Here is a 24,876-nt window from a genome sequence, read left to right on the forward strand (position 1 = left end):
TTTCCTACTTTTAATGTTTTATTTTGAAGGCACTTTAAGTATCTTTCAAAATCCTCCAGCTGTTGCTGATTGAATCCTTTAAAGTCATAACCGTCTTCAGTTTAATCTTTAAGAATTAGGCCTACATATTATTGAATGTAATGCAGCCTCATTTTCAGTAAAATTCTTATGCAATTTGACTTCTAGGAAATAAAGTCTCGAGTTTCAGAAGACTCATGACAAGTTTTGGGATAGCTCTGAACCCTTCTTTTATATCTGTCAATTACGTAAATGGTTAATTATTTTTTTTTAGTATAGCCCTTTTACTATCAACAGATTGTTTTATTTTTAGTTGCAATATGGATAAATATAATGAAGATCTTATTCAAGATGATGTTTTCTTAATTAATGATGATGAGCCTAGTACATCAAAAGGTAAATTTTCAGACAAGATAAAGTTCAGATAAGGTAAATTTTCAAAAGGTGAGTTTTTGAATTAAATTTAAAGGAAATTTAATTCAATTAAGTTAAATGAATTCACCATACTTTGTTACGTTCAATAGAATAACAAACAAGGATCATTTTTTCTAAGGAAAAATAGAGGAACAAAAAACTCAGAATGAAGCGAAAAACAATTTACATGAGGAAAGCTGGTTCTCCAGCAGCCTACACTATTTACGCTAAGATATTGAAAATCTTAGAATTTTTGTCAATGAAAGTTCTTCGGCATTTTTACAGAGTAAGGAATAATTTTTCCTGTCAGTTTTTGTTCTTTGTCTGGAAATCATTAGTGTTTGTAAGGGTGTTCCCCAAAGAGCTATTTTATCATAGGTAGCGCACTAGCGCTGCCTAAGCAAGAACGATGTGGGCATAATGTGTTTTTGGTTTGTTTTTTTTTTTCTCCATACACGGGCACTTCGTATCGAAGGAGTTGTCGTATAAACTTCGAAAAGGGCTCATTCGATTGGAAATTGGAGTGGCTAGTGCTCTTTTTAATAGTCAAAAGTGATAGGAGGGCAACTAGCCCCCCCACTCAAACCCATAATTCCCCCAAATTCACCCAATCAAAATTTTGAGATAGCTATTTTGTTCAACGTAGTTGATTTCCAGATAGAAAATACCTTTTTTTGAGGAGGACACTCCTCCACAACCCTCGGGGCAAGGGTTTTAAGTTGTGCACTGGGGCCATATAAGATTTTTACAGATAGTGCTGACGTAGAAACTTCAAAACAGGCTCATTCAATTGGAAATTCAAAGGGCTAGTTCCATTTTTAATAGTCGAAAGTCATTGGAGGGCAACTAGCCCCCCCCCCCCACGCCCATCATTCCCCCAAACACATCAAATTAAAATTTTGAGATAGCCATTTTGTTCAGCGTGGTTGATTTCGAGATAAAAAAATATGTTTTTGAGGAGGACATTCCCCACAGCCCTCAGGGCAAGGGTTTTAAGTTATGCCCTGGGTGCATATAAGGTTTTCATTGAAATCTTTGTCGTAGAAACTTGAAAAAGGGCTCATTCAATTCGAAATTCAAAGGGCTATTACCCTTTTCAATAGTCGAGAGTGATTTGAGGACAACTAACCCGCCTCTGACGCCCACCTTTTCCCCAAACACATCCAGTCAAAATTTTTAGATAACCATTTTATTCAACGTAGTTGAAAGCTTTGGAAATTAGGTCTTTAAGGAAGACAACCCCTCCCCCCACAGCCCTCAGGACAAGGGTTGTAAGTTATGCCCTATAAAGTTATGCATATAAAGTTTTTATTGAAAGCGTCGTCGTAAAAACTTCAAAAGGTTCTCATTCAATTGGAAATTGAAAGAGCTAGTGCCTTTTTTAATAGCTGAAAGTGATTGGATAGTAACTAACGCCCCTCTTACGCCCACCATTTTCCCAAAAACATCGAATTAAAATTTTGAGATATCCATTTTGTTCAACGTAGTTGAAAGTTCTGGAAGTTAGGTTTTTTAAGATGGTATAACCCCCTCAGAACCCTCAATGAAACGGTTGTAAATTATGCCCTGGGGCATATAAGGTTCTCATTGAAATCTTTGTCGTAGAAACTTGAAAAAGGGCTCATTCGATTTGAAATTCAAAGGGCTAGTACCCTTTTTAATAGTCGAGAGTGATTTGAGGGCAACTAACCCACCTCTCACGCCCACCATTTTCCAAAACACATCCAATTTGAGATATCCATTTTGTTCAACGTAGTTGAACGTTCTGGAAATTAGGTCTTTTAGGATGATAACCCCCTCAGAGCCCTCAGTGCAAGGGTTGTAAGTTATGCCCTGTGGGCATATAAGGTTTATATAGAAAGTTGTTGCATAAATCGTAGGCAGTGCAATCACGCTACCTAAGAAAAGAACGGCGACCCTCAAGAACGAGACAAGAAGCGGGGACTAAGTAAAGAGGAGAATACTCCCCCACACTCCTCAGTGCAAGGGTTGTAAGTTATGCCCTGGGGGCATATAAGAACAATGTTGGCCCAATGTATTATTATTAATTTTTTCCTTTAGAGCAGGGCACTTCGTATCGAAGAAGTTGTCTTAGAAACTTCGAAAAGCGCTCATTCAATTGGAAATTGGAGTGGTTTGTGCCCTTTTTAATAGTCGAAAGTGATTGGATGTTAATTAACACCCCTTCCACGCCCACCATTTCCCGAAACACGTCCAATCAAAATTTTGAGATAGCCATTTTGTTCATCGTAGTTGATTTCCAGATAGATATTATGTTTTTGAAGACAGTCCCCCTTAGGGCAAGCCCTTAGGGCAAGGGTTGTAAGTTATGCCCTGGGGGCATATAAGGTTTTTATAGAAGGTGTTTTCGTAGAAACCTTAAAAAAGCTCATTCGATTAGAAATTCATAGGGCTAGTGCCCTTTTAAATAGTCGAAAGTGATTAGAGGGCAACTAACCTGCGTCTCACGCCCACCTTTCCCCCAAACACATCTAATAAAAACTTTGAGAAAGTAATTTTATTCAACTTAGTTTTAAGGTCTGGAAATTAGGTCTTCGAGGATGACAACCTCCCCCCCTCCACAGCCCTCAGGGCGAGGGTTGTTAATTATGCCCAGGGGGCATATATTGTTTTTATATAATGTGTTGTCGTAGAAACTTCAAAAAGGGCTCATATCGATTGGAAATTGAAATGTTTAGTGCCCTTTTTAATAGTCAAAGTGATTGGAAAGCAACTAAAGCCCCTTCCACGCCCATCATTTCTCCAAACACATCCAATAAAGATTTTGAGATAGCCATTTCGTTCCACGCAGTTCAAAGTTCAGGAAATTATACCTTTGAGCAGGACACTCCTCCCACAGTCTTCAGGACAAGGCTTATAAGTTATGCCCTATATATAAAGTTTTTATTGAAATCAATTTTGAATAAAGTACAAAATTATATTCTAGCTTTTAGAAAGCATAGGGTTTAGAATCCTACTCAGATTACTCAGATCAGACTTTTTTACAAAATAAGTTTTTCAAAGAAAAGTAAAGTTTTTCAAAGGCACTTCATACGGAAGTGGTCATCGTAGAAACTTCAAAAGGGGCTCATTCGATTGGAAATCGAGAGTTCTAGTGCCCTTTTAAATAGTCGAAAATGATTGGAGGGCAACTAGCCCCCCCCCCCCGCCCATCATTCCCCAGAACACATCCAATCAAAATTTTGAGATAGGCATTTTGTTCAGCGTAGTTGATTTTCAGATAGAAAATATATTTTTGAGGAGGACACTCCCCCCCCCCAACCCAAAGAGCAATGGTTTTAAGTTATGCCCTGGGGGCATATAAGGTTTTATAGAAGGCCCTGTCGTAGAATCTTCAAAAATGCTCATTCGATTGGAAATTCAAAGAGCTAGTGCCCATTTTAATAGTCAAAAGTGATTGGGGGGCAACAAGCCCCCCCCCGCCCATCATTCCCCCAAACGCATCCAATCAAAATTTTGAGATAGCCATTTTGTTCAGCGTAGTTGATTTTTGAATAGAAATTTTTTTTGAGGAGGAAACTCCCCCATAACCCTCAGGACAAGGATTTGAGGTTATTCCCTGGGGGCATATAAGATTTTTATACCTGGCGTTGTCGTAGAAACTTTAAAAAAGGCTCATTCGATTTGAAATTATATGTTTTATATGTTAATAGATAATATGTTTTTGAGGAGGACACTCCCCCACAGCCCTCAGCGCAAGGGTTTTAAGTTATACCCTGGGGTCATATAAGGTTTTTAAAGAAGGTGTTGTCATAGAAACTTCAAAAAAAGCTCATTCGATTTGAAATTTAAAGGGCCAGTGCCCATTTTAATGGTCGAAAGTGATTGGAGGGCGACTAGCCCCCCCCCCCCTACGCCCATCATTCCCCCAAACACATCCAATAGAAATTCTGAGATAGCCATTTTGTTCAACGTAGTTGATTCCCAGATAGAAAATATGTTTTTGAGGACGACACTCCCCCACAATGCTCGGGGTAAGGGTTCTAAGTTATGCCCTGAGGGCATATAAGAGCAATGTTGGCACAATGTACAGTTTATTATTTTTTTCCTTTAGAGCAGGGCACTTCATATGGAAAGGGTCGTCGCAGAAACTTCAAAAGGGGCTCATTCGAATGGAAATTGAGAGTTCTAGTGCCTTTTTGAACAGTCAAAAATGATTGGAGGGCAACTACCCCCCCCCCCCGGCCCATCATTCTCCCAAACACATCCAATCAAAATTTTGAGATAGCCATTTTGTTGCTATCAGATAGAAAATATGTTTTTGAGGAGGACACTCCCCCAAAACCCTCAGGGCAAGGGTTTTAAGTTATGCCCTGTTGGCATATAAGGTTTTTATAGAAAGTATTATCGTAGAAACTTAAAAAATTGCTCATTCGATTGGAAATTGAAATGGCTAGTGCTCTTTTTAATTGTCGAAAGTGAATCGAAAGCAACTAACATCCCTTCCACGCCCACCATTTCTCCAAACACATCCAATAAAGATTTTGAGATAGCCATTTTGTTCCACGCAGTTCAAAGTTCAGGAAATTATACCTTTGAGCAGGACCCTCCCTCCACAGTCTTCAGGGCAAGGGTTATAAGTTATGCCCTGGGGGCATATAAGGTTTTTATTGAAATGTTTGTCTTAGAAACTTGAAAAAGGGCTCATTCGATTGGAAATACAAAGGGCTAGTGCTCTTTTTGATAGTCGAAAGTGATTTGAGGGCAACTAACCCCCCTCTCACGCCCATATTTTCTCCAAACACATCCAATCAATATTTTAGATAGCCATTCTATTTAACGTAGTTGCAACTTTTCTAAATTAGGTCTTTAAGGATGACAACCCCTCCCCTATGCCTTCCCAAGGCCAAAACAAAATTTGCACTTTACTGAAAAATACAAATGAATGTGCATTGTCAGTTTAATATACATATACTGAAATTAAATAATTAAAATTTTAATATTATTCGATTTATTAAAGTTATAAAAGTAAAAACATTTATATTTTTTCATTAAATTGCAAATTTTGTTAAAGTGCAAATTTTGTTCTGGCCTTGGGAAGGCATAGGGGTTTTGCGCCCAACTTATGTTAATTTCTGCTCGTTTTGAGTTTGACTCGGTTAATTATTGTAATTTCTGTTTGTTTTGGGTTTCATTTATTTATCGATGCGGATTCGTGGTCGTTTCACACTTGGTAGATCATTTGATTTTATTTTTGCTCATTTTTTGTTAAACGGAGTTCTTTACTTTTCTTTGAAAAACTTATTTTGTGGAAAAAGTTTTTTAATTAATTACCTACAATATTTAATTCTATTGTGTAAAGGGCTGGACACAAGTTGCTTTTTTTTGAACGAATTTACTAAATCAATGCCGATTCGTAAAGAAAATGATGCTAACTTGAACTTAACATTTGTTTAGTGCTCGGCGCCGTTTTACAACAACGGCAGAGTATTTTACTGTGATCATAAAAACAAAGAAATCCTTAATCTTTTTTTCTCTTCAGCAGAAAATTCAAAAGGACTAAATAATAATAATAATAATAATAATGATAATAATAATAATAATTTAATATAATTTACACCTTATGTTAGCTTATATTCTCTTATATTAGCTAAACTTGTATTAGAAACCTTCTCTTTTTTTTATAAGGAGTACAGTAAAATTTAATAATAAAAGAACGAATTAGAAAGTTGAGATCAAGCGTACAACTATTGATAACTTGCAGTTGACAATTGGTGTTCATGATGTTTGATTTTGAAAATCACGCACAAAGGGTGTTGGTTTTGTACTGCAATAGTTTGGCCACTGAGCTGCTGAATTCACTGCTTTGTCACAATAATTTCAATGATTGTAATTTAACCTCTAAACGGAAGTATGACTAGTGTTGTGCACTTTCCTTGTCTTAAAATTTCAAATAGTTCTCATTACATTATCCAAAAGATTGGAAAAGTACTTATCTGTCAGGTTTTATTGAAAGCGTTGAAAAATTCCAGGAGGAGGAAGATTTACTCCAATCAAAGGAAATATTAAAGAATGGATATTTACAGATCAATTCTTTGTATGGAAGTAGAAAAAAGTTGAAAGATTGAATTTTCTGCTGCTTTATCTAGTTTTTCTGTTTTGTGTTTTCTTATCCTGGAAAATTATGACTTTTCTCTGGAGAATTTTCAGGTGCCTTTTTTCTTTTTTCTTTTTTTCCTTCTTTTGTCTCTCAGAAGAGAAGAAAAGACATCTGAAAATTCAACAAATAGTGACTAGTTTGGTTTATTGGTGGTTTTTTGGGTGGTTATTTCTGAAAAAACTTAGACATATTTTAAAAACAGCATCCACCAGCTCTTCACTAGAAGAAAAACTGCAGAGACAAATGTAAAAAGAAACAGAGGAAAAGGTACCTAAAGATGCTCCAGAGTATTAGAATAAGGACGCATAAGGACAAGAAAAATTCACTTTCAATTTTTCCGATGTGATCAGTGCCCTGCTTCACCAGAAAGCTTGAATTGTAAAATTGTAAACTAGGAAACAAAATTGTGACTTAAATTATTCACTTGCCTTAACGTATATTCAGTACTACCAGCACTTATGCAATAGGTTTCTCTTCTTCACATACTTTTTTTTGTACAAATCGTAAAGAACAAAGATTGTATTACACCAATATGGGATAGTCTTAAACAACAAAGAAAGTTAAATCTGAAGATTTTCCACAATCTCACCTCGAAGATCAGGGAGGTAAAATCACATCCATTTTGTTTTTTGTACGATTGGTGCCTTGTTTCTTTAGAGTAATTTCAACTACAATAATACAAACCTTGAAATAAGAGTATAATTAAAGCTCTGAACATACCTTGTTGTATAATTATATCTGCACAACTTTTTCAATAATTTATTAATCATTTAATAGAAAATCTATGTTTATTAGGAAAGAAGAAAATTCCACCTAAGAAGCCTCCAAGGCCAAGTTTATTGAAGAATGAACCTCCAAAGAAAATGGTATCAAAAAACTGTGCAGTGTCTCACAATGAAGAAACCTTACAAGGTAAACTAACTGGACTTACTTTTGTTGTTGTTTTAAATTAATCGGTAATCCATTGGAAATTATTTTATAGCTAATTAATTAGATTGATAGAAATTGGCAATCAATTACATGAGTCCTGGTGTTGCTGTGTCAACCTAGAAGAATAAAAGAGCATATTAGCTCACTGGAAGGTATATTGCCCTTTGAAAAAGAGAGAACGAGTATAGAATGCATCGTTGTATTATGGGTGTCATGCCCTCTTGGAACTGTGGACTCTCTACTGCTCATTAAAATGTATCATTGTATTATGAAAGGGTACCATGCCCTGTTAGAAGTGTAACCCTCTTTACTACTGAATATATGCCCACACTTCTGTTATATATATTACAAGGCTCTAAAATACCCTTTTGAATATATTTAAAAAAGAGTCTTGCGAAATTTACCGAAGGGGATTTTGTTCTGGCCATTTGGTTATAAAGGCATCGGTCCAGGCCAATAATTCCTCAGAGGCTTCTTCTGGGGTTGCTGGTCCTCCCCCTATAAATTGCGCCATGAGCCGCTCAATTTCAGCTTAGATAAAAAAAAACATAGGTATGAATGGAACTAGCAGGAGATCTCTAAATTCTTTAAGCCATATTCTTAGCTATAAAATGAATGTCCCCGTTATTAGAAACCCTGAAATAAGCCCTTTTAATGTCTCTGAGTGATTATTAATAGCTTTATTAGGTTGAAACAGGATGAAAAACAGTGTTATTTACTGATTTCTGAGGGGGACCGAGTGTCCTGAAACCTAATGGGGTGTAAATAAGATGAAATGTCAAAAGTAACTACTTGAACGAGAGAACAAAGTGTCATTACCTCTGAGGGAGTACTGATTACTACCCAAAAACTAACGAGTTAGCACTTATTAGCTTAAAAATACCTTTCAAAGCTTGAAAATGGTAAAAAACAGCCTTATTTCTGAGGGGCAGAGTCCTTTAAAACAAGGGGTGGGGGGGGGAACCTTCAAAATTATAAGGAAAACCCATACATATAAAACGAGTAAGCACTTATTAGTGCAAACGTTCTCTTACAAAGCCTGAAAAATGATGAAAATTCCCTTCATGTGCTGAAAGAGGCGAGGAAAATGCATTTACTAGACGGAGAATATAAGGTGATAGGAAAATAGTGAAAAAATAAGTAGACAATTAAAGATTAGAAAATAAGAAAAAAAGTCTGATTTTGTTATTTCTGTGGGGGACCTTGTCTCTTGAAACCTAATGGGGGATAAATAAGCTGAAAAGTCAAAAGCAGGCACTTGCAATCTTGCAAGTGCCTGCTTGCAAGTGCTTGCAAGGCCAACGAAAACTTGAGCATGGTCCATTTGGGTGCATAAACTTAGCTTCAACTTCGCCACTCTCCTCATCAATGCTTACAACACACCCCACCCACCAATCAGAGCCATACACACAGGCTACGTAGTCTCCCGAGTCCAGATCGGTTAAAAGGACGTTCTCGAAATCTAACCGCAACACAATAAATTCTTGTCTTGGCAAGATAGTACCCAAATCCGATAAAACGCAAGCACTGATATTATTTTTGCCTTTGGGCCTAAAACTGTGAAATTACTGAGTTCCAGGAATAGTAATAGCTATCTCAAAGCGGTCTTCGAGGCAACTTTCAAAGTTTTCATTAACGTTATTTGACGAAACCCAAAATACTGTAATGTTGGGTAGGGACTTATCTGCCCACTCATAAAGATCGTGTGCCGTAAGTATCTGATTGTCAAATGGCCTTTGCAAGCTGGCGCGAGCTACTAGTCTTTTCACAGTACCGCCAATCCCATCACACGCATTCTTTCCATGACACGAAGCAAAGAAATTCCACTCAGTATCTAACCCAAAGTCACTGAAATGGCAGCTCAAATTTGCAAAGTTTTTTCTGTTTTTGTACTGGGATCCTGCACCGTCGCTGAAATAATAGATTTTGAAAGACTGGGAATCATAGCCTTAACGTGAAGCAATACGACTTTCAAAAAAGCGTGACCTGCAGGAGTGTTATGGTCCATGTGGTTGCTGATAACACACAAATTGTAAGTGAACAGTCTATTACCCCTACGCCAATATACCACAAACTGATGTAATGTTGCCTGAGAATTTTTCCAGTAAAAACCCTGAACTGCGTCTTGGACCAAAAAGGAAAAATTTTCTGCAAAGTCTAAAAGCAGGAGGACCTCATTGGAGCAGAGATTCTGCTTTAGTTGGTCTATGTAATTTTGCTGACGGACTGAAATGAAATGGTGTACTGTAAGGTTCCGGATTGACTCGACGAAATTCGGTATGAACACATCTATCGTTTCTTCTACTTGTCTAAGAACTGTTCGGTCCACATGTACCCACTCTTTATAGGTCACTGAATCAGATTCAGCTAGTTCCTCCCAGAGAAAACTCTCCAAATCGTTTTTTTTATCAACACAGACAGTGCACTTGTGTAGCATGCGCATTTCATTTCTGATAGAGCATTCAACTTTGGACATCAAATCCTCGAACGAAATCCTTATATCAGCGCCTAATGATTTAAGCTTAGCATTTTGGTGATACAGACACACATATACCGAATGAACCCCACTTGAGCCTGCTATAACACACCGGGGTGGCTTAAGCTCAGCAAATTTGCTGCGTCCGCTTTTGAAATCTGGCTTGTCCTCATTGTCCTTCTTAAATAACTCGTAAAGTTCAGAAATGTTGGCCAGCAGTAATTTCTTTTGTTTTTGTTCCCTTTTGCCATCAATTTTTACGGAGACGAAATCTTTCTTGCCTGGAAGCTGTCGGCTGTTGATGTCAGATTCATAAAAGTCCAGAACAGCCTGAACTACATGTGGCTTAAGAACATTAGGTGGCTTTTTTGAGGTCAAAAGAGGCAATATTCCTCCCTCCTTTCTGATATTCCTAGCTATCCTAACAAGGTATTCCGATGCTTGGAAAAAATCATACTTTTTGCCGGGGCCATGTCGGAGGCACTAGAGTGAGAAGACTAAGTTTCCTAGATAATGTATCCGAGGTTTCAAGTTTGGTTTTCAGGGAAATACAGAAATCCTTTGTTTCTGTGTCGTTCATCAGAAAGAGGACAGATTCTTCAGCAGACTCCATAGAATTCTGAACCAATGACGAAGCTATGCATTTGCGCTTCAGCACAGGAGAGGAAGTAGCACTGGTTGGAACACTCAAAGCGACATTAATGATTTTGGAAACGAATTCTGCAACCGTTTCGGACTTCCGTTTAACGTAGTCTTTTTTTTGTCCAACAGAGAGTTTTAAGGAATAAGGCTTGAGCGGCGAGGTCCCAATATTTTCAAATAAACTTGAAACAACTGTAGCTGCGTTCGCTGCAGATTTTCTTGAGGAACAATCAGGCTGGGAATTGTATGAGAAAGATCCGTCGTTAGAAACTTGGGGAATATTAATAATGTCATCATCGGACTCTTCGTAGGCACGATCGTCAATTTCGGTGCGGCATTCAGCACACACCTTGTAACCGGGAATAAGTTTGAAACGAGACAAGGTTCTAGCGTTTTCTAGTGTTATAGCTCTTGTTCCTTTCGGAGGACAAGAGGTGTGCAACTCAAATGGATCACAGCAGATTCTCGGAACAGCCTTAGCAAACTGATGAAGGTAGAATTGCTCATGATGAAAGCAAATACGCTCTATGGAGCTAATAAATGTTCTCAATAAAATTGTCTCGCGACTCTGATCTGAAAGTTCGGTAAATTTTCTAAGTCCTTCTTTGCGAAAAAATGTTTTCTTGTGACACTCGCTATTTAAATGAAGTCCAACACAACATTTTCAAGAGCTATTTTTTCTAATTCCGACATCTAACAATCCTCATAGTACGGTATGAATTATACTTCATTCACGGTCAATAGGAATTATTCGACTGTGAGTGAAATATCTGAACTTCAAATAATTCGATGACGCATCCCACTAACTTACTCTGGAGAAAGGAATCGGTCAATTTGTGTGATTTTGATATTTGAATAAACTGCTTGGCAACAAAGAATTTAAACTTGCAGCAGTTCATTCCGCATGCATTTTGTTAACTTGAAAAACGGTCCAACTTCAATCTTCATTTAAAAATCAGGATCGAATTTCGCCATCGAGGTTTGTATGGTTTCAAGTAGGTCATGATTGGTAGTTTAGGACCTAATAAGTAGTTTTCCTGGATCGTGTTGCCTACAGAGCTTTTTTTGGGGATGAAAAGTAACAATTTTCCCAATTTGTCAAAATTCTATAAAAATATCTCCGAAACTAAAAGCGATAGGACAAAATGCAAAACTTCCCTTTGTACCTGGTGACAAGAGGACAAGAATAAAAAAAAAATGGTATCCTAGCTCTTACCGTTAAGAATTTACAGATTTTTGAAGTTCTGCTTTTTCGCACAAGGGTTCAAAAACTTCGGTTGGCCGTCAGTTCTTCCGTCGTTATCGGATTTCCTCAATTTTTTCTATCCAATCTCTCCTGGCTATTTTGATAATTTGATAAATAAGTAGAAAAAAAATACAAACTTTTTGGATTTTTTTTTTTCAAAAAACCTCGTTTTTTGCGAATTTTAAAACTTTTGAAATTTTTTCCCGAAAAAATATCTTTCAAAAAAAAAAAAAAATCATGTGTGTACTATCAATGAAGGGAACAGCTGAGAATTTTTTCAGCAAAATTGGAATTTCACGTGCAGTCACGATTGGATGATTTGGCGTGGATTGACCCAAGAGCGAAACAAAGTGTCATTATCTCTGAGAAAGTACTGATGACTCTCTCCGAAAACTAGTAAGAACTAGTAAGAACGGAAACTAGTAAGAAACCGAAAACTAATAATAGTAAGCACTTCTTAGCTTTGAAATTATCTTTATATTAGAGTGAAAAGTTGATAATACAACCTTATTTAGAATCTTTTAAACCTTTTAATTGGAGACGTTACTTTTAATTAGAGACGTAGCGATCTATCATTCAACGAGTGAACTTGTTTGTTTAGTTATACCGGTGTTATACCAGTCTCTGTCATTTGGATACTTCTTGGATACTTGCCAGTAATTCTGTATTTGATGAAATTCTAAATGAAAGCATAAATCTCACCTGAGAGCAGATTTTATAGCTATAGAAATATGTCGTTAGTCAGCCAGAAAACGTTTGATGATGGAATGAAGGCACTGTGAAAGAAACTGGATCTCATAATTAACCAACAAAAAGAGTTTGCTGTTACACTGTCGTCGACTTCGGATGAGGTTCAGACTTTGAAAAATGAATTGAAGTCTCGTGATGCGAAGATTGCTAGGCTAGAAAGCCAGCTTGAGGAGCAAAAGTCAAAGTGTGATACAATCCAAACAAAACTGCTGGAAATCGAAGTAAAAGACCGGAAACTCAACTTAATCATCTTCGGATTACCGAAAGAAAAAAACAAACAGACAGTTCTCGCGAATATGTCTACGTTACTGACATCAAAAATGGAAATCACGGATAAAATCCAAATATCAGAGTGATACCTGGTGCCTCAGAAGTCAAATTTGTCTAGCCGTAAGCCGATCGCCCCTCCAGTTTTCGTAACAGTGTCGTCAGAAAAAGATATTCAATCAATCTTCAGTTCGATATCGAAGCTGAAAGGAACTAGGGTCCGGATTCGCACGGACTTGCCGCCCAAATTAAACTCTGTTTGAAACGAGTTACTGTCTAAGGGTAAGGAGCTGCGAGAGAATGGATCCGCACAACTCACACGAGTGAAACAAAAAGGGGCCAAACTCTGGCTAGAGTATAAATCGGATTCTGAGTCGCAGTGGGCAAAAGCGTAAGAAATACTAAAGGCGACTAGTAAATAGATATTAGATCAATCCCGCTCTAGATTGATAATTGTTTCGTTTTTGCGTTTGTGGAATGTTGACTTTTTATTTTTATGTGTTATTTAGGCTAGCTCGGTTCAAGTTTCTTTTGATTATTTCTACCCCAGTTATTTCTGTTCTACTTATACCTTCTCAACTTAGGTCTTCTCGAAGGATGATAAGCATAATAGGTTTTCATGACTCGGCAGCAGTACGGGCTCCTTGTCACGCGGGCTTACTGGCGCGGGGTGGGATCTATCGAATATTATTTAGTTGATTTTAAAGTTTGAGGGTGCGGGGGGACCGATAGACTGGTGGCTTTGGAGGAAAAACCCCTTAACCTATCTTTACTTTCTTAAACTTTTCATGTATTCGGTCAAAGAGAAAACAACACTTTTTCTAAAATAAGACCGTCAACGTACGTTTCTCCTGATGCAATAAACAGACTTAAAGATAATTCATTGCGAATGGGGTTTGTGAATGTACAAGGACTCATGAGTTCTATTGATGAACTAACAAATTGATTGCCAGCAAATCAAATTGTCATTTTGGGGATTTGTGAAACATTTATTAATGATGAGACAAAATATAAAGTGAAAATCCCGGGATATAAATTCATTGATAAGAATCGACTAGTCCATGAAAAAGGTGGCCTTCGGTTATTTTTGAAAGACGGAGCGCATTTTGAGCGACTGCAAGAACTGGAAAAATATAATGCTGAAAAAGTGTGGGAAATACTGGCTGTTGAATATCGGCTTGGGACTAAAAAAAACTCAAGTTTGTGTTGTGTATAAGCCCCCGTCAGCCCCAATACCGTTTTTTTTGCAGTCTCTCGAGTCTTTAATAGCATCTTTGAACGATAAGGATGTAGTGGTTATGGGGGATTTTAATATAAACCTACTGGAATTTAAAGACAATACCCATACAACAGAATTTATTACATTAATTACATCGAACTCCCTAATTCCTTCGTGTACAATTCCAACGCGTGTTAGCAACTCTCATTGACAACATATTTTTAACAACACCAGCCACGTCTTCACAGGTTGTTCTGACGGATTTCTCTAATCATTTTTTGTTAATTTCTGATGTGAGATACCAGATTCATAAAATAAAATCACCAGAAACAGCAACCCAGATTATTAATATAAAAAATCTAATATGTTTAAAGGATAAACTGAATTTGACTGATTGGTATCCTGTATTTGCTGCTGCTGAAATAAACTCTGTGACGGATTATTTTTAGAAGCACTTAATGCAGTACTTGATGAGTCATGCCCAAGAGTAAAAAAAAGAAAACAGCAATATAATCAAGCCATCCAGCAATGGATATCGCCAGCCCTTTTGACGTCAATAAAACATAAAAACAATCTCTATAAAACTTTAATATCTTTCCCAAGTGAAGAAAATAGAAGAACCTTCAAAAATTATAAAAACCTACTTTCAAAAATAATACGTAATGTTAAATTGAATTTTATTTCGATTCTTTTAATGAAGTAAGTAAGTCCCCAAAGAAAACTTGGGAACTAATCAACTCATGTTTAATTCAATTACGGACGTCTTCTTCGCCATCAAACATACGGGATGCCCATGGTAATACAATTGAAAGGGAACTAGAAATGGCAAATTACATCAATTTTCATTTCGTGTCAATCGGGCAGTCAGTAGCTAATAAGCTCCAACGTAATATGTCCCATGGGCAATGTAATTATCGTACGTACCTAGGAAGTCCTTCTGAAAATTCTATGCTTTTAACTCCGGTAACAGAGGAAGAGCTTGCTAAGGTTGGTAAGCTTTTAAAGAATGGAAATTCCCCGGGGATTGATGAATCATCGACCAATATTGTTAAAGCCATTTTACCTAGTATTATTAAAGTTATGTGTCATTTAATAAATCTGTCATTTAGATCGGGAGCTTTTCCGGATTCTTTCAAAAAAGCGAAAGTGTTACCGCTATATAAAAGTGGTGACCGGACTAATTTTTCGAATTATAGACCCATTTCTATTCTTTCGGGTTTTTTCTAAACTAATGGAGCGATGTTTTTATAATCGAATGTATAATTTTCTCTGTTCAAAAGATTATTTTTCAAAAACACAATATGGATTTAGAAAAGAGCATAGTACGTAAGATGCTATATTAACTATGGTACAATTTATTCTCGATTGTTTGGACAAAAAATGGATCCCGGCGACTATATTTTTGGACCTTGAGAAGGCATTCGATTCATTATGCCATGAAATATCGTTGTACAAATTAAACCATGGTGGGATACGAGGACCAGCGCACGATTTTATCGCATCTTACCTAAGTGGTCGCTCCCAAGTGACTATTATCAACGACATAGTTTCGGATCCATGTCTGTTGTTAAATATTGGTGTCCCGCAAGGTTCAATCCTGGGACCACTGATTTTTATAATATACATAAATGACCTTCCATCAGCTACAGAAAACCATGGTCTTAATGTTCTTTTCGCTGATGATACCGGATCATCACTTACTGGACAGTCGGAAAAGGATCTCAAAGAGAAGCTGCAAATCCTATTTTCGCAACTTCTTGGTTGGCTAAAAGCTAATCGTTTATCATTAAATGCATCAAAAACCAAATTTATTATTTATAGTAGCATTGGGCAGAATGGACAAGGAATTTCAGCAATATTTGATCATGCTACAAATATTAAAATTCAAAGGGTAACTTCGCTCCGATATCTGGTTATTATTATTGATGAAAATCTAACATATAAAGAACATTGTACTAGATTACGGGTTAAAGTTGCTCAAGGGGGTGGTATAATGCGAAGGTTTCAGCATTTCTTTCCATATGAAATCCTACGTCTAATTTATTTTGCGTTGGTTCATTCCCATCTTACGTATTGTCCTCTGATATATTTGGCAGCATTCAGATGTCATGTGAAACCGATACAGATTCTTCAAAACTGGGCTCTTCTAATTTTAAAGAAGTATTTACCATCAACGTCTTCGTATCCTAATAAGAGTAAAACTGAAACTCTATATCTTCTAACTAATATTTTGCCTGTTTCACAGAAATTCACCCTTAATTCTTTTTTATTTAAGGTAAAATATGACCGGTCGGTACTACCTCCGTACTATCGTTCGAATAATTTTTTCCCTGCGCAACATGCCCATTCTTATGAAACCCGACATGAATGGAACAATCAGCACCTAAAATTAAGCACAGAGAGATCACGGTTCTTGCCATTATTTTCAATCACGGGTTGATGGTGTCTTTATCTACTATTTATTGATTGCTGCAAATCTCTTCCAAATATAAACAAGCAACTTCATTCTATCCTTATAAATAAATTTAAGAATTAATAATATATTAAAAAACTGGGTACATTTGATAATTTTGTTTTGTGGGGTGTTTTGCCCTGTGAGATGCTGGTCGTTGGTTACCCCTGTTCGCCCGTTGGTTTTTTTTTATTGGTGTGTTTTCGGTGGATCTTTGCCCGGTGTCGGTGGGTTTGTGGGATGGGAGCCCGTCTATTGGTGAGTCATGGAATAACTCTTATTTATTTGTTTGTTGTCAAATAGGTTTATTCCGATTAATGTACCGGGTTTTTGTCATTCAACCTTGTGTCTCCGGCGTTTACCCTTTATTTATGTCTATTTTGTACAGATATTTTAAAATTAAATCTTGAACCTAATGGAGCTTAAATAAGTAGACACTTAAATATTAGAAAGGAGTGAAAATGACGTTATTAGAGTGAAATGGCTAAGAGGCTTATTTCTTATGGGGAGTCTTTTAAAACAAGGAGCGGGGGAAATTTTAATATTCTAGGGAAAACCTTTTAATGCCTCTGAAAAGCAAAAATTGGCTTTTATTAGGCTGAAAAATAGTTTTCTTTAGATATTTCCATAGCATGGTCCTGTGACAAAAGGCTGTATGAGATGTAAAAATTAAATTGCAAAAATGCTCGACTCTTCAGATTCAGGCTACACTTGGGTGCCGGATGGTCCAGCTAGCGTGTAGTGCTCAGCAACGCTAAGGGGTTGCACAGTCATGCCAGTGACGTAACGGCTTTGTACAAATGGAGCAGCAGCGTCAGATGGGGTTGTGACTTCATGCACGGGAGCTTGTCTAGGCTGCTCGGCAGCTTGATAGGCAAGAGTTTGCATATTCTGCACGGTAGCTCTATAGTGTACATCGGTTGGGAGCTTGATGAGTCAACGGCTTATATCTTGAGCATAGATGCTCGCATTCTCTCCTTGCTTGTGGAGTGCAGATGGACAGCATTCTTCCTGTGGGGTTTTGGGCAGGTGGAAGTGCCAACCATCTCCATTCGTTGCATATGGGTTGCCTCATTGCGCCTTGCCCTCTTGCCAGGAGGAGGGAGAGTGGGGAAATTCTAAAAGAGAAGAGAAAATGTGGTGTAAATTAGTACGCTCTCTTCTCGAGAAGAAATACGGAATCTTCTTCCATGCTAAAAATATTCAAACACTGTTCCGCTTTTAAATAATTCAAGTCTTTTTAAACAAGCACGAAATAGAAATCAACTTATCAAATAGTAGGCAATGTTTTAAAGCTTAAAAAATCTACGACCACTTGATTCGATCTCGATCTCAAAATATTCACCCCCCTCCTTCCCAAAAAAGAAAACTTGATAAATATACTTGTGAAAACTTTGTTATAAGCCATAGCTTTGCTTTAAGACATTTGCCCCAAATAAGTCCCCCTGTTTTTAAATAAGTCAAGCTTTTTCAGTAAATCCTAAAGTAAAATTTGTGAGAAATACACCCGACAGTCAGTAAGCGTAGAAATAGTCCTATTATTACCATTTATAAAAAAGTAGGTTTTCTTTTGTTTTTTCTCTGGTAATGGTACTCATTAGCAAAGAACGACAGAGGCACACATTTTGAAATAATATTGAAGTCAGTTATTACAGAAAACTATCATTTCACCTGTACGAAACAAGATGTCTTCATCGCTGAGAAAACAAAGATAAAACTAGAACAACCTAAAACCAAGTAAGATCCAAAACCAAGAAACAAGACAATATATACAATTGTCGCTTCTGTGACTGAGCACCGCAGAAGCTAATACAATTGCTTCAATGAGGACGCAAATGGTACAGGCAAATTAGAGTCTGACCCCAAAAAATTACAACAAAAATGATTTTTACACGAAATTGTAGAAAAAAACAAACTAAAAAACATATCCAAAGTTGTATATTCTAGGTCAACGCAAAACTAGTTTTTTTGCTTTTTGTGTAAATATTTTCAGTTTTTTCAAAAAAAAATGAGCTGTTGGTAAATGTTCCTTTTTCTGTATATGAAGTATCGTCCCGGTATAAAAGAAAGAGCTGAGCATGAAAATGAAAGCAAATTTGATTTAAATGTACCAAAAAAAAGTTTCATAGTCATCAATATTTGATTTTACCCTTCTCATCCTAGTGACCTCTTTTTCATAATACTATCAGAAGGCAACTATTCTGACATAAAATGATGAGTTGAGCCCTAATTAACCTGATGTAATGTATACTAGAAAAACCGTTTCATATTCATCAATATGCATTTTTTCATTTTCATTTGACATTTTAGCACTTAGTACTTATTATTTTAGCACTTATTGTCCACCAATTCGTCGATTGTTGATAGAAACAAATGGCAACAGAAACGACTTTTACATCATGTTATAGAGGGAAAAAAAGCTGAATAACCTATCCGACGTTGTACTTCCTAGGTCGACGCAAAAACTAGTGTATTTTGCAAATCCTGTCAGTTTTCTCACTTTCCTAACAAAAAATTAAGTACCGGTAGTTGTTCCTTTTTCTTGAATTCGTGTACAGTATAAAGAAAAAGTTTCATAATCATCAATGCGAGACTTTTAACACTTTTCGTCGTCGTGACCCCATTCTTTTCTACCAGACCATCTTTTGCTGGCTAAATTGTCGGTTTTAAGATCTAATAATTAGTTAGCCTGAATCTGATCGTCGCTGGCTCCATCACCTGATGGGTCGGCTTTAAAAATTTAATTATAATGTTTATTATTACATTATTAAAACTTATTATAAAGAAAGGTTTATTATTAATGTTTATTAAATGTACATTATTAAGTAATGTTTATTAAAACATAATAAGTATTAGAAAAGGTAAATCACCTATAAAACCAGTTTTCAGCGGCCGACATTTCATATCCGTCTTAGAATAAACTATTATCAACACACTGACTAGTCCTTCAGAACTGATAAAATTATCGAATTAACTTCCTGAACAATTGAAAGACAGAATCAAACTCCGACTAGTATTTACAACTTATTCTTTTGATTCATGTATCTAAGCTTCGACGTTTTCTTCATCTTTATAGCTTTCTATTCTTGGAGAGTTAGAACATATTGTCCCTTTACACGTTTTACACGGTGATATGTAAGCTAAGCAGTTTTAAAGCAACTATATCTCGTTGAGATACATTACAGTTGACAGGAGCACTTCACAATTTTCATATACAGACGAGGGGCTGGTAGGACGTCAGTAGTTAATGGATACAAGAAGTTGTCTTTATTTTTCCCACCCCATTGCTCGGCGTTTAGTTCAGACCCAAGATCTCCACTCTATACCTGAAATTGGTAGAAAACCTTGTAACTGTGGAATTCAGCCGCATCAGAAGCTGGTGGTAATTGTTCTGGATTGACGAACGTGCTAGTAGTAGTCACCTTCTATTTAAAAACTTCCGTTTTGATTTCAATCAGATTATCCCCTTTTGATGATTAATATATCATGAGCAAAGCGTCTTCTCTAACAACCCTTATTTCCTCCTTCGAAGCTGAATTTAGCATGAAAATCGCAGCTGCTTTATGAAAATCGGTATTTTACATTAGCTTCTTACAAGTACGTCCTTTTCCCACACTGTGAATCCGTGAAGTAAAGTCACAGCCTAAGATGGCCTGAGCAAAAAGAACCAGATGGCATATATCTCGTGGCCCAGCTTTTCTTTCAGTTTGCAAATATCCCATATTCAGAGACATTGTTCGATTTTGGCTAAGGTACAAAGAACAGTTTCTTGCTTGATAGATAACCATGATAACACAATAGAACCAAAGGATCAGTATCATCTCCAATAACGGCAGTGTCGTAATACCGGAAAGAATCAACAGCAGCTTGCACAATTGGGACATCTGCATCACTTGGTGCTTGGACTGCGACGAACCCCTTTGACAGGAGATAAACAGCCAACGCGCAGATAAACCTGGCCTTGTTTTTCTTGCAGGACAGGAACTCAGCTGCATATCTAATGTGAAAAAAAATCTCACAGCCAATTATGCAACTTCTCTTCGACTAGACCATATCCTTTATGGTAGCTCGGCCTTCGCAACCGTCTAACACAATAGTGGCAGATGGATACTTTTGGGTCAAGTAAGTAGCATAAGGGTTAAGGATTTCATAACATTGTTCGTTTTTGGCCCATAGAAGTCTCTACAGAGGAGCTCCACAGTCGATCATATATCGAATGCTGTTGGGAAGAGTAGTAGAGTGCTCCTCAAGATTGCAAGCTTGTGTTGTAGCCTTGACAAACTCTGGCTTGTACGGAGACTGGAGAATTCAAGAACTGTCAAAAAGTAATACCGGGTAGGAGCACAGTTTGTGTTGAAAGTACTCGGATTCCGCGATATTGATCCTCTTTGTTACTGTGATGAATCTCTGCAAAAGGAGACTGGGGTCCAGTATTTTGCAATCTCCACCTCAATTCTGCTTTTTAGTAATTTGAACTGTCTGTTGTTTTCGTCAAAACACAACATCAGCGACCAGCTTTCCAGACATGGAGTTAATGATGTTTAGGCCTAGAACTCTAGCAGAATCTACGTTGGCAGATTCGTATGCTGTCAGATCGTTGGTGATATTTCTTAGTTGAAGATCGCAATTAAATGCTGATCCTTTTTCTAGGAAATCGATAATGATCTGGGTATCTTTACAGTCTCTTAGCTGCCTAACCCCGGACGTTTCCTTATGTTGTTCACTAGTTCCATATAAAACCTGTGACATACCCTCCATCAGAAGATTTAGTGCAGAGCAGACTGGTCAAGACAGAACCCGTAAAGACCTTTGAACTTCTGTCACACCGGTTCCTTCCGTAAGGCTACCAGCCGTTTTGAGACAACGCATGAACTCCTGCTCAATGACAAGATCCCTGGAGAGTCTAGCTCAGAATCTATCAAAATGTCTGATCACATGCATCCCATTCTAGAAGGCTTGAAAAACCGCAGGATGGGTTTTCTGGAGCTTGACCATTCACTGGATGTAAAGCTAGCAGGCTTTTGTGTAATTGTTGTGCCCAGATGCTGCCTGATCAGGTTGATTTTAAGTGGAGACTCAATGACCCAGATCGTTCGGCTCTTAAGAAATTTCGCAGTACGGACACCATTTCGGAGTATTGGGAGCACATTTTCGAGGTTCTGTATTGGAGCAATTCCAGTGTCTTCCTATCGACGAATCCCGCTATTTTTTACAGAACAGTTCTTTGATGTAAATTTCCAAGAGTTTTACTCCGTACGGTTGGATACATTAGTTTACCATTACAAACTGTACATCTTTGGTTGAAATGACACAAACAAAAATGCTCTCTTACCATTAAATATCAAGTCAATGGGAAAGGAGAACATTCGCAGTGAAAATGTTGTTGCTTGTTAGGTGGCAGATACATCGAATGACCTTTTTTTTATCTATAAATGGCATGATATCACACACGGGCAGTAACGTTGCTAAATAATTGATTACTTGGAGGAATTTTCTATTGTGGCTTTTTAGCGTACGGCTTTATCAGGGATATCACTTGGACAAAGCGTGTGACGAAACGCTGATATAATTTATTGCCTATGAAGGTAATAAAGTGCTGTAGCTGCCTTCTGTGCGTTAACTGGTCTTCTAACCGAAGCCAACCATAATTCATCAGCTCTCTTGTCTTAGCAACAATGGAAGAATTGGTAGACAATAAGTGCTAAAAGAAACATGGCAAATGAAAATAAAAAAGTGCATATGGACGAATAAGATATGGGTTTTCTAGTAGACATTACATCAGGTTAATTTGATTTTTGGGCTCAGCTCATAATTTTATGTCAGAATAGTTGCCTTTTGATAGTATGGCGAAAAAGGGGTCACAAAAATGAGAGGGTCGAAATCACATATTGATAATTATGAAACTTTTTTCTGGTACATTGTACATCAGATTTTCTTTCATTTTCAGGCTCAGCTCTTCATTTTATATAAGGACGATACCTCATATGCAGAAAAACGAACATTTACCTTTTATTTTTTCTAGAAAAAACAGAAAAAATTGACACGAAAAGCCAAAAAATGGTTTCTCGTCGACCTAGAATGTGCAACTTGGGATATATTGTTAAGCTTTTTTTTTCACTCTGCAATATGGTACAAAAATCATTTCTGTTGCAATTTGTTTGGGGTGGAGCCACATTTTTGACTAGTTTGCCTGTACTATTAGAAAGTAGACTTTCTTTATTTTTCCTTCTTGGAGTTGAAACTTTTTGGGACACTGTTCATTAAAATCATATTATTATGAAGAATACAAGGTCAACGTAAGAATAAAGCAAGGTCAAAGCAAGTGAATGACTCTCTCTCTTTGTATTTTTTGTCATGGCTGGCCAGTTCGGCTTTAGATCTTTTATTTTTAGAAGGCATTTAAACTAAATATTTGAATTATTACGTGCATTTTCAACTCTCAGTATATCTTGAATGAATGACATTTTGTCCGACTCATTTATATTAGTTCTCTAAAATGTATCTATTTTTGTTTATTTTGTCTTTATTGTTTATGGTTTATACAAAAATATATTTTGAAATACGTTTAGCAATCCAATTACCAATTGAAAATTTAATTGATTTTTAAAGATTTATATTCCAAAGAAGTTTTATTTTTTATTTTAGGTGAGCAGATCGATGTTCGATCGATGCAGATCGATGTTGAGCAGAAATATGCTGATTGGAATTTGCAGGAAAGGATTGATCATATTCGGAGGACTGTCGAAAGACTAAACAAAAAAGACTATGCGAAAAAGTCCGGCGCTGAATTAGAACAAATAAGACAGTAAGTTTTTTTTGTCCTCATTTTGACATTATTCGGCTTTAAAAATAATATAAAATTTAATAGTTTGCACTTGGGTAAAACAAAAATTTAATTAGTAGATTAGAAAAGGCATATATAAACTAAAGGATTATTCACCTAGAGTTAACTGATTACGCTGGAGTAAACTCACGCACAATGTTGCATGCTAAATTGTACTTGGTTTCTTCTTTTCTCAAGAAAAGAACAGAATAACAAAATTAATCTGGTATTTTTGGTAAGTAGTATTTTTCAAGGAAAAATAAAAAAAATCAAAATTATATTTACAAAAACACGTTGAAAAAACAAATTTTCTAGCAAGAAATAAAACGGAGATATTGTGTTAGTTGACCGTTATTTTACGAGGATGATTTATCATAGGGTTCAAAAGGTAGCTGTAGGTTACTTGATATTTGCAGCCTTCATTTTATACCATCAGATTCAGCGTATCAGAGAATCACATCCCAAAGGTTTCAAGCTCCTATCTGCAAAAATTTGGAATTTTGTATTTGTGCCAGAAGGCAAAAATTTGAAAAACTTGTTAATTAGGATTTTCAGATCCATATTAACATTTTTTTAGACAAAGGGATTTATTATTCAGACAACACATTGACAGAGGGACAACACAGGGGTTTATTATTAGACAAATTTTAGCATATTTTTCAGACAAAACATTGAGAGGTTTATTAAAAGAGGTCAATTTGTTAAATCATATGATCCAGATCCCAACATTTGTGGGCTTCATTTCACACCATCAGGTTCAACTTATCAGAAAATTGCGCTTCTGAGGCTTAAAACTCCTATCCGCAAAAATTTGAATTTTTATTTTTGCTAGAACAAAAATCATGGATTTATGTTTATTTGTGGATTAACTGTAACGTTTCCATGCAATCGCTGTCTATTGTTTTTTCACCAATGGATGGTAACTGTGTGGAAACTACGGCTAATTAGACTCTGCTTTAATTGCATGGTAAGTTTGACCGATATTAAACGTTTATTTTCCTATATGTTTGTTGATTTATTTATAGGCGTAAAAATGCTTGCCTCTAGACTTTAAAGGTAGCTTAAACGACACTTTTTAATGTAAACATCAATCAGAGGCAATTCTACATCGTTGTCTATAATAAAGGCCGTAAGGCTTAAATTTGTATTATAGAATTATAAAATAAATAAAATTATAAAATATTATTATTATTATTTTCAGAAACACTTCTTATAAAAGGGATGGCTGGATAAACTTCAAAGGGGAGGTCATTCAATTGGAAATTAGAAGTTCTAGTGCCCTTTTTAAAAGTACAAAGTGATCATGGGGCTACTAGCCTCCCCAGGCCTTAAATGCATCTGATAACAATTTTTAGATAGTTGTTTTGGCAAAAATACAGCAAATATTAGATAAAAGAAACTCTGGGGTTGCTTTGCCCCCCCTCCCGGGGTCTGGGGGCAGGCATTTTAATTTTTGCCTCGGGAACATAATTATTTGGGATACATGTTTTTCTTTTGTCCCAGTGGGCAAATTTCGTA

General features: G+C 36.6%; 1 protein-coding gene across 1 annotated transcript in view; it reads left to right on the forward strand.

Moving 5' to 3' along the window:
* Positions 1–338: 338 nt before the first annotated feature.
* Positions 339–24,876, forward strand: part of LOC148942050 (uncharacterized) — a 64,552-nt gene continuing 40,014 nt past the window's right edge. The window contains exons 1-5 of the mRNA XM_089103218.1: positions 339–414; positions 7,349–7,465; positions 13,818–14,063; positions 15,727–16,071; positions 23,181–23,340. Coding sequence (XP_088959344.1) covers positions 339–414; positions 7,349–7,465; positions 13,818–14,063; positions 15,727–16,071; positions 23,181–23,340 — 944 coding nt within the window. The remainder of the gene's footprint in view (positions 415–7,348; positions 7,466–13,817; positions 14,064–15,726; positions 16,072–23,180; positions 23,341–24,876) is intronic.

This window comes from Artemia sp. Qi Xiang Cuo, chromosome 17 (genome assembly GCF_049724085.1).
Source record: "Artemia sp. Qi Xiang Cuo chromosome 17, ASM4972408v1, whole genome shotgun sequence".
NCBI lineage: Eukaryota > Metazoa > Arthropoda > Branchiopoda > Anostraca > Artemiidae > Artemia > Artemia sp. Qi Xiang Cuo.